The sequence below is a fragment of the Haliotis cracherodii genome, unplaced genomic scaffold (genome assembly GCF_022045235.1).
Source record: "Haliotis cracherodii isolate W230 unplaced genomic scaffold, xgHalCrac1.p SCAF_1, whole genome shotgun sequence".
Classification (NCBI taxonomy): domain Eukaryota; kingdom Metazoa; phylum Mollusca; class Gastropoda; order Lepetellida; family Haliotidae; genus Haliotis; species Haliotis cracherodii.
Genome location: NW_027266264.1, coordinates 71,783,831 through 71,795,121, shown reverse-complemented (window position 1 = coordinate 71,795,121; position 11,291 = coordinate 71,783,831). Strand labels below are relative to the sequence as shown.

General features: G+C 44.8%; 2 protein-coding genes across 2 annotated transcripts; one reads left to right on the top strand and one right to left on the bottom strand.

Moving 5' to 3' along the window:
* The first annotated feature begins 2,355 nt into the window (after window positions 1–2,355).
* Window positions 2,356–2,952, top strand: LOC139457360 (putative carbonic anhydrase 2). The gene has a single exon (XM_071238769.1). The coding sequence runs from the start codon at window positions 2,356–2,358 to the stop codon at window positions 2,950–2,952; it is 597 nt and encodes a 198-aa protein (XP_071094870.1).
* A 909-nt stretch (window positions 2,953–3,861) lies between these two features.
* LOC139457349 (putative proline-rich protein 21) lies at window positions 3,862–5,040 on the bottom strand. The gene has a single exon (XM_071238759.1). The coding sequence runs from the start codon at window positions 5,038–5,040 to the stop codon at window positions 3,862–3,864; it is 1,179 nt and encodes a 392-aa protein (XP_071094860.1).
* Between the last annotated feature and the right edge of the window lie 6,251 nt (window positions 5,041–11,291).

The following is an 11,291-nucleotide window of genomic DNA, read 5'->3' as shown; positions in this document are numbered from 1 at the left end:
AATGTCATCAATTTATTCTAAGAACACTGTGTGTATAGTTACCCAATCTACATGTGTATCTATTCAAGTGTCGTACCCATGTTTCTTTACAGATCATTATTTACCGATCGAATGCAGGCGTCACACATTAACAAACGCTAACCTCCTGGGAATAATGCATAAACAAGGCATACGTCTCGCTTATTGTTAATGAAAAGTGTATATTGTTGTTGTAAATGTATGCAAGTTACACACTTGGGACAGACACGAACAGAAACAAATAAAGCATTTAAGCAGAATAGTTTAAAAAATACTCCTACTGGATCCAAGGGAATAATCATGTTGTGTTACCCAAAGAAACTTGAGATTAAATACTTAAAGGTTCAAAAAGTTGACTGGACCCATCATATAATTCTCATATCTATCCATATAAGTTCCTTAAAAAATGCATATCCGTATCTAAAAACTTCTCTATCAACTTTGCCAGAAAATGTGTTAAGCATTATCACCTGCCTCGAAGCAGATGAAATACAATCATATACAAGCCCTTCTCAAGGACAAACAGAAATGAAACGTAATTGCATGTCAGAATCTGACCTCTCGACTTGAAAGTAGCCAATAGACCGTTCCCTATCATGTGATACGAGACATATGGTTCAAATATCTCCTGATGACGTCACGTCATTAAGAAATTATAGCCATACCGCATTCACTAACAACACCATAAGTACGCTGAAACAGACAGTGACGTCAACTCGAACACAAGAAGGCCAGGTCGTATATACAGACATTTGTAGCTGGAGGGGGAGCTTATTACCCTGAGCGCGGAACGGTTTGAAGCAAAACATGCTGTACGTTGTACGTTGTGGCTGATGAGGTGTTTGGGGGAGGTGGGGTGTAGTGGTTGGTTATTTGAGCAGTACAATCAACACATGTTTAAGTCGCGAGTGCTCCTAGGGTAATGTGAGATTATCAGTGATGTAAAGGTGTGTGGGTGCAGTTGTAATTTCATAGGTTTTTTGTTAATTGTTTAACGCCACACTCAGCAATATATCAGCTTCATGACGTCTGTCTGTAAATAATCGAGTCTGGACCAGACAATCCAGCATGAACACCACACACGTGTACCGAACATACATCTAACAATTATATTTTTTGTTTGTTTCTTGTTAAACGCCGCACTCAGCAATATTCCAGCAATATGACCGCTGTCGGTAAATAATCGAGTCTGGATCGAGCAATTGGGATACGATGACATGCAATAATAAAGTCAGCGAGACCGACCACCCGATCCCGTTAGTCGCCACAATTTTATCGATCACCACTTAAAGATCTTAGGACTACTTTTTATATATATATTTTGAGACAAAAAAATTTCTGCATTTTCAAAACATTATTAACAAATTATATTTTCTGAATAAGTCGCAGGCATAAAAATTTAAGTCTACCTGGGGCTCGACAAGCGGATAATGACAAAGAAATTTGAGGCGCCTTAGACTACTTGACCTCCGTGGCCCTTAGATAGGCGAGACACTGAGAATGAAACAAGATACTAGTGCAGATATACGCTTAATGAACTTTATGAATCTTTATGAAAGCAATATCTAAAATGAAAAGTAAAAATATATACAAATTTGATACTTATAGTTAATCATCGTTGCTTATCATTCATCTACCTCAAAACATGTAAATGTACAGCTTGAGTGCACCCGAAGGCAGTTGTAATCGTAAATAAACACTACAACGACGTTGGTTAGTTACAAGGAAGAGAGAATGTCAATGACCGATGGGCATAACTTGCCAGTGCAGGTTTCATGGGGATATAAGAATTCCATGCACGTTCAAGAGTAGTTCCATGTCTCAACCACGAGTCGAACATTTAACCATCACGCCCGGCCCTCACCGTTCTCTTCAGTGACCCACTTCTCAGTGAGGGCATCATCGGTTTTTTTCTTCTTCATCGGTATTCATCAGATATTAAAACACATGTATATATTCCACAAAATAGCGTCTGTATCCGACTTTAAAATAGCCTTGATATGTTATTGTCATGAATATGTATCCATTATAAAAAAATTAGCTATTTACGCTTACAAAGCTTACGCCTTTTGTACGTTAATTAATGGCCTTTGAATGGCCTCTCTCAATGTAGCTCTGTAATGTAAAATGGCCCTATGGGCTATACTACGAATGAGTATAGCTGATTGAGTCAGTGATGAACAGTTTCATTATATAATCATGTGATTCCAAACCATGTTTACAGTCATTTGTACACTACAGTTAAAGAAACTCCTATGAAATCGCATGACCAACATTGCACGGGATCACAGCCGCTCGAGCACCACTTCCGGAACGAGGGAAAGAGGGTAGACGGAAATGAGAGAAAGTAGGAGGGTAGACGGGAAAGAGAGAAAGGGGAGGATAGGAGGGGATGAGAGAGGGAGGAGAGTTAACGGGAATGAGAGAAAGGGGAGGATAGACGGGAATGAGAGAGAGAGGAGGGTTGACGGGAAAGAGAGAAAGGGGAGGATAGGAGGGGATGAGAGAGGGAGGAGGGTTGACGGGAAAGAGAGAAAGGGGAGGATAGACGGGAATGAGAGAGAGAGGAGGGTTGACGGGAAAGAGAGAAAGGGGAGGATAGGAGGGGATGAGAGAGGGAGGAGGGTTGACGGGAAAGAGAGAAAGGGGAGGATAGGAGGGGATGAGAGAGGGAGGAGAGTTAACGGGAATGAGAGAAAGGGGAGGATAGACGGGAATGAGAGAGAGAGGAGGGTTGACGGGAAAGAGAGAAAGGGGAGGATAGGAGGGGGTGAGAGAGGGAGGAGGGTTGACGGGAAAGAGAGAAAGGGGAGGATAGGAGGGGATGAGAGAGGGAGGAGAGTTTACGGGAATGAGAGAAAGGGGAGGATAGACGGGAATGAGAGAGAGAGGAGGGTTGACGGGAAAGAGAAAGGGGAGGATAGACGGGAATGAGAGAGGGAGGAATGTAGACGGGAATGAGAGAGTGAGAGGGAAATGTAGACGGGAATGAGATAGAGGAAGAGAGTAGGCGGGACACGAGGAGGGTAGACGGAAATGAGAAATAGAGAGCATGTTGAAGGCAAAGAGGGTGTAGACGACAATGAGAGAGGGGCAGGTGGACTGGAATGAGAGAGAGGAGGGTAGACGAAAATGAGAGAGAGAAGGGTTGACTGGAACGAGAGATAGGGCAGGGTAAATGGGAATGAAAGAGAGGATGAGACGAGAATAAGAGAGAGAGGGCTAGACGGGAATGAGAGAGAGAGGGCTAGACGGGAATGAGAAAGAGAGGAGGGTGGACGAGAATAAGAGAGAGAAGGGTAGACGGGAATGAGAGAGAGGGGGTAGTCGGAAATAAGGGATTATAGGGAAGGTAGATGTGGATGAAAGGAGATGGATGTTACAGAGAGGGTAGACGAGAATGGGAGAATTAGAGGAAGTAAACAGGAATTGAAGAAGAGAACAGGGTAGACGGGAATGAAAGAGATGTAGACAGGAATGATAGAAAAAACTAGTTGTAGACAGAAATAAGAAAAAGAGAGGTGAGCAAAAGATGATGATAGAAAGAAAGGAGAGAAGGAGGTGTGGACGGGAATGAGAGAGGAAGGTAGGCGAGAAAGAGATGCCTAGACGGGAATAAGGAAATGGAAAGTAGACGGGAATGAGAAGACAGAGTTGATAGAAAGAAGCGAGGGTAGAAGGAAGTGATAGAGAGCAGAGTGGACGAGAATGAGTAAGAGAAGAGAAAATACGGGAATGAGAGAGGTTGTAGACGGGAATGAGAGAGGTTGTGGACGGGAATGAGAGAGGTTATAGACGGGAATGAGAGAGGTTGTAGACGGGAATGAGAGCAAGTGAGTTAAGTCAAATCGGATATATGTCTGCAATATCGGAACGAGGTAATAAGAAAAAGGGAGGAAGGTAGAAGGGAATGAGCGAGGAGGGTAGACGAGGGTGAGAGAACGTGAGGTAGTGGACGGGAATGAGCGAGGTGGTTGACAGGAATGAGCGAGGAGGGTAGACGAGGGTGAGAGAACGTGAGGTGGGGGACGGGAATGAGCGAGGTGGTTGACAGGAATGAGTGAGGAGGGTAGACGAGGGTGAGAGAACGTGAGGTAGTGGACGGGAATGAGCGAGGTGGTTGACAGGAATGAGCGAGGAGGGTAGACGAGGGTGAGAGAACGTGAGGTAGTGGACGGGAATGAGCGAGGTGGTTGACAGGAATGAGCGAGGAGGGTAGACGAGGGTGAGAGAACGTGAGGTAGTGGACGGGAATGAGCGAGGAGGGTAGACGAGGGTGAGAGAACGTGAGGTGGGGGACGGGAATGAGCGAGGAGGGTAGACGAGGGTGAGAGAACGTGAGGTGGGGGACGGGAATGAGCGAGGAGGGTAGACGAGGGTGAGAGAACGTGAGGTGGGGGACGGGAATGAGCGAGGAGGGTAGACCAGGGTGAGAGAACGTGAGGTAGTGGACGGGAATGAGCGAGGTGGTTGACAGGAATGAGCGAGGAGGGTAGACGAGGGTGAGAGAACGTGAGGTAGTGGACGGGAATGAGCGAGGTGGTTGACAGGAATGAGCGAGGAGGGTAGACGAGGGTGAGAGAACGTGAGGTAGTGGACGGGAATGAGCGAGGAGGGTAGACCAGGGTGAGAGAACGTGAGGTAGTGGACGGGAATGAGCGAGGAGGGTAGACCAGGGTGAGAGAACGTGAGGTAGTGGACGGGAATGAGCGAGGTGGTTAGCAGGAATGAGCGAGGAGGGTAGACGAGGGTGAGAGAACGTGAGGTAGTGGACGGGAATGAGCGAGGTGGTTGACAGGAATGAGCGAGGAGGGTAGACGAGGGTGAGAAAACGTGAGGTGGTGGACGGGAATGAGCGAGGTGGTTGACAGGAATGAGCGAGGAGGGTAGACGAGGGTGAGAGAACGTGAGGTGGTGGACGGGAATGAGCGAGGTGGTTGAAAGGAATGAGAACAAAGGAGGTAGGCGAAAATGGAAACGAGAAGAGAAAAAACGGGAATGAGAGTGTGTGAGTTCCACCATATCGTGACGAAGGAATAAGGAAAAGGGAGGAAGGTTGAAGGGAATTAGAAAGAGGAGGGTAGATGGGAATGAGAGAAGAAGAGGGTAAAAGGAAGTGGGACAGCTTGTGGACCAGAATGAGAGAGAGAGAGAGAGAGAGAGAGAGAGAGAGAGAGAGAGAGAGAGAGAGAGAGAGAGAGAGAGAGAGAGAGAGAGAGAGGTTCCCGACGGAATTAAGAAAAAGAAACAAGAGTAGACAGAAGTGAGAGAGGTGGTAGTCGGGAATGAGAAAGAGAGAAGGTAGACGGGAATGAGTGACAGGAGATAGACACGAGAATGAGATAAAGAGAGGAGAAATAGGGAGGACGTAGACGGGAATGGGGGAGAGCAGAGGAGACTCGGATAACAGATAGATGACGGTAGACGGGAATTAGAGAACGAGATGTAGAGAACGGGAATGAGAGAGGTGGTAGACAGGAATGAGAATAAGGGACCGGAATAGAAACGATAGGTGACTTTCCCTTCAACCTGAGAAAAACGGAGTAGGGTAAAAGGGAGTCGGAGAAGTAGGCGGTAGATGTGAATGAGAGAAAGGTAGACGGGGATAAGAAAGAGAGGGAAGAGACTGTAAAGTACACATGTAGGTGGTGAGGGGAAGGGCGTTCATGTCAAATTTGAATCTTTAGCAGTGCAACAGTCAAGAACTGTATGCCAAAGCATTAATAGGAACTGCTAGAGATTCTTTCATCTGTAGCCGGAAGCGCACATTGACCCTCAGTGTAGGCCTGTACGTCAAATAAAGGAAGTCAGATTAAGAATCACGCCAGGCTTGTTTGTTCATCACCTTCCTTCAAAATCATCGATACTATCACTCGGGGTCATTTTTGAAGCCAAATGGAACATTGCTAGATCGCATTTAGGCGGCTTAAAATAAAGATGCGAGCAAATGCCTATTTTGGACGAAGTAACAAACGCCAATGAAGTTTATGCTGAGGCAGAATACAATTATGTCCAAAGTAACGAAGGAAACGCTAGATTGCGAAATGTGACATCTCAATGCATCTGTTTTCGAGTTGAATGTAATGTTTCTTGCTTTGGGTTGCCGTTAAAGCTATTTACTTATTGTGTACGTTTAAGTAATGTGTATTTCAGGAGATGTACATTTTTGTTGGTCGATCCTATCCAAATTATGACATATCATATTCTATTTCATATCATGTCAAATTCGCATAAATTGTTTTCTTATTGTATTGTAACATACGATTATTGTTAGATTTAGATGTTTAGATTTTGTCGCATTCAGCAATATAGCAGCTGTCACGGTTGCCTTCAACAATGAGTCCTTGGTGTACAAGTGAAAACGTCAACGCCAGAACATAACCAGTCTCGATTATCTGCCGGAGCAGATTCCGTTTGGTGTCCTGCTCTATCGGCAGCACCTGCTTCTCCAATATCGCTCTGTCCGGGGCATACATTCTCAGTCAAGACCAGGGAATCTAGTATTTAGCTATAGCAGACGGGTCAATTTGGCGTCGAAGAGGTGGCTTGTTAGTGACGCATGCTATGGACATTGACAACTTTGGTGAAACTCACGGATAAGGTGATGACAAACCAATGGTCATAATCTGGTCGAGTCGGGGATACGAACCCACGTCTTGTGGTCGCAACTCTGCTGAGACTACTGGTCTAATCGGGAATACGAACTCACGTCTTATGGCCGCAACTCTGCTAATGGTCTAATCGGGGATACGAACTCACGTCTTATAGTCGCAACTCTGCTAATGGTCTAATCGGGAATATGAACTCACGTCTTATAGTCGCAACTCTGCTAATGGTCTAATCGGGAATACGAACTCACGTCTTATGGTCGCAACTCTGCTAATGGTCTAATCGGGAATACGAACTCACGTCTTATGGTCGCAACTCTGCTAATGGTCTAATCGGGAATATGAACTCACGTCTTATGGTCGCAACTCTGCTAACGGACTAATCGGGAATACGAACTCACGTCTTATGGTCGCAACTCTGCTGAGACTACTGGCTAATCGGGAATATGAACTCACGTCTTATGGTCGCAACTCTGCTAATGGTCTAATCGTCGATACGAACTCACGTCTTATGGTCGCAACTCTGCTAATGGTCTAATCGGGAATATGAACTCACGTCTTATGGTCGCAACTCTGCTAATGGTCTAATCGGAATATGAACTCACGTCTTATGGTCGCAACTCTGCTAATGGTCTAATCGGGAATATGAACTCACGTCTTATGGTTGCAACTCTGCTAATGGTCTAATCGGGAATACTAACTCACGTCTTATGGTCGCAACTCTGCTAATGGTCTAATCGGGAATACTAACTCACGTCTTATGGTCGCAACTCTGCTAATGGTCTAATCGGGAATACTAACTCACGTCTTATGGTCGCAACTCTGCTAATGGTCTAATCGGGAATACTAACTCACGTCTTATGGTCGCAACTCTGCTAATGGTCTAATCGGGAATACTAACTCACGTCTTATGGTCGCAACTCTGCTAATGGTCTAATCGGGAATATGAACTCACGTCTTATGGTCGCAACACTGCACAGACTACTGGCTAATCGGGGATATGAACTCACGTCTTATGGTCGCAACTCTGCTAATGGTCTAATCGGGAATATGAACTCACGTCTTATGGTCGCAACACTGCACAGACTACTGGCTAATCGGGGATATGAACTCACGTCTTATGGTCGCAACTCTGCTAATGGTCTAATCGGGGATACGAACTCACGTCTTATGGTCGCAACTCTGCTAATGGTCTAATCGGGAATATGAACTCACGTCTTATGGTCGCAACTCTGCTAATGGTCTAATCGGAATATGAACTCACGTCTTATGGTCGCAACTCTGCTAATGGTCTAATCGGGAATATGAACTCACGTCTTATGGTCGCAACTCTGCTAATGGTCTAATCGGGAATACGAACTCACGTCTTATGGTCGCAACTCTGCTAATGGTCTAATCGGGAATACTAACTCACGTCTTATGGTCGCAACTCTGCTAATGGTCTAATCGGGAATACGAACTCACGTCTTATGGTCGCAACTCTGCTAATGGTCTAATCGGGAATACTAACTCACGTCTTATGGTCGCAACTCTGCTAATGGTCTAATCGGGAATATGAACTCACGTCTTATGGTCGCAACTCTGCTGAGACTACTGGCTAATCGGGAATATGAACTCACGTCTTATGGTCGCAACTCTGCTAATGGTCTAATCGTCGATACGAACTCACGTCTTATGGTCGCAACTCTGCTAATGGTCTAATCGGGAATATGAACTCACGTCTTATGGTCGCAACTCTGCTAATGGTCTAATCGGAATATGAACTCACGTCTTATGGTCGCAACTCTGCTAATGGTCTAATCGGGAATATGAACTCACGTCTTATGGTTGCAACTCTGCTAATGGTCTAATCGGGAATACGAACTCATGTCTTATGGTCGCAACTCTGCTAATGGTCTAATCGGGAATACTAACTCACGTCTTATGGTCGCAACTCTGCTAATGGTCTAATCGGGAATATGAACTCACGTCTTATGGTCGCAACTCTGCTGAGACTACTGGCTAATCGGGGATACGAACTCACGTCTTATGGTCGCAACTCTGCTAATGGTCTAATCGGGAATATGAACTCACGTCTTATGGTCAAAACACTGCACAGACTACTGGTCTAATCGGGGCCGACCTGGTGGTTAGGGAGTGGCGGATTTCATCCTGTGATAGCGTGTTGTGGCAGCACTCACTTCCAAACCTCGTACGACTAAACGGAAACACAGATGTATTTGTGGATTACCCGAACGGCGCAATACACGCTACATACACGACACACTATGTCTGTATCGATAATGATCGTTCTGGCACGCTAGATATCTATATCGACATTTTGTTTCCTAATGTATGGGAGCCTTAACAAGTATGGAAAACCTCGAAAAGGGAGTTTGTGTCAGTCTATGTTTTTCTTTACTTGTATGGTGAAAACATTCACCCATCATGTCATGGTGCTTTTCGTATCGTCAACAAGCAAACGTGTCACATCATCGCGATACATATCGTATCGCAACTTCTGTGTATCGTGACAGCCCCGTTCATCCATTCGAGGAAACATAAACTGGGGTGAAAAATCCACCTTGAACATGTGGAAAAATTATCTTTAAGGGAACAAAATGAATATCATTGTCTCAATGTTAATACCATTAAAGTTCTACAAACGTAATTTCATATCCGCGCCGGAGTGTCCCGGTATCCCATGGTAACCGTCTCGTCAGCGGCATGTGGTTCCACTCAACAGTACCAGGACGTACCCAGGGGCCGCACGTCTACCACCAGCTTAACATACGTATCAATTTTGTAAATTTGCCCAGGGCAAGGACATTTAGTGTTAATTAAGCCCAGTTTTGACGTTCCAAGTAGGCCATGGCATATTTTACTCTGAAAGAGGGTCAATGTACAGGGTCAGTTGTACCCACTGTCTCTGAACTAGTACGCCGACATCTGTGAACGGGGATCTGGGTGGAAGTGGTAGAGACACGGGTGATCCGGTCGTCTTGTGTATGGCTGCGTCCCTTTGGCGCGCCAGACAAATATGATCGTGTTCGAATCCCAGGTTCGCCCTGATTATGTTTCTAGGTTTGTCAGCACCATACCCGTTCAAGTAGGATTCAACAACGTGGTAAATCTCTAAAGGCTATATTACGTCGGGCTTTCCCCTCACGTAAAGGGGAGCAGTGGGGTAGCCAAGCGGTTAAAGCGTTCGCTCGTCACGCCGAAGACCCCGGGTTCGATTCCCAACATGGGTCCCCCGCCGTGATGTTGCTGGAATATTGCTAAAAGCTGCGTAAAACCATACTCATTTTGCTATATCGAGATCCGACCCTTGAAGATCCGTGGCAGAATACGTCTTTAGCAACCCATGCTTGCCGTAAAAGGCGACTATGTTTGTTGTAAGAGGCGACTAACGGGATCGGGTGGTTAGGCTCGCTGACTTGGTTGATTGCATGTCATCGTATCTCAATTGCGTAGATCGATGCTCATGATGTTATTCACAATTATCTGATCCTGACTCGATTATTTTCATACCGCCGTAATATATAGCTAGAATATTGCTGAGAGCGGCGTTAAACAAAGAAACAAACAAACAGAACTTATAACAAAACTTATACGTCATAAGTCACATTCATGCGATGAAGAGCTCCTGGTTATCGCTAGAATTCGTTCGAGTGTTTGTCTTTCAGTGTTATTGTTTATTAATCACATAAATGATATAAAAATTTGAAAAAGCAAATTAGTTCGGTGTTTCTACACCTTTGCGAAGAATATACATTTTTATATTTAGCAGATTGTGTAGAATTCGAATGTAAGGCAAAAGAATTATTTTTTGGTTCCGGTACCCTGAGCGCCCTATAATTTTACCTGCAGTAAATCGAATTGAAATAGAATCTCTAAATATCGCGATCATTAATCAACGAAAATAGCTGCGTGTTTGCTAATACTTATAAAGTGAAAACAAGCCTTTCAGACGATTTTAAGGATGACAAAAATTGCAAAGTGCGCTTTTTAAGAAATGTCAACTTTATGAACGAAAAACATCATTCATTTGCATTTTAATCACGTGGTTACGAGCCGAGTGAAGATCGACAGTCACGTGACTTCGAGCGACTAAATTTAGCATTGTGTGCAGTTTACGTAACTGCACGGAATGAAAGAAAAACACGTGCAGATGTAATATTTAAAGTGCAGTTGATCAAGGTCATTGCCAAAAACAACACTCTAACAGTCACCTGACCGTCATTCTTATCCGGATTGAAACCACGGGATCAAAACTTAATGATGATGTTTATGATTAAGACATTTTTTGAAAACGCACTTTTGCAGTGTTTGTCATTACTGTAAGTAATATTCCTTATCGGCATAAACAAACAACCGCATTATGGTCATTCATGGTCAGACCAGGGCCCACTTGCACAAAGCGATCTTAGCGCTAAGATGATCTTAACTCACATACTTTAACATAGGCTTACAATAGTCTTAGCGCTAAGATCGTTTTGTGCAAGTGGGACCAGGTCCCAGGAACTCCGATAGTGGGTGTATATCATTTGTTCAGGCTCTCTGACTAATTGTGTGTCATCGTACCCCGGCGGCGTGAGACGGTGGTAATGATATCGTCCACTCGTTTGACTGTGCCAGCTTTGATCCTGCACAGGACGCGGTGATCTCAGTTGAAAATCGTAG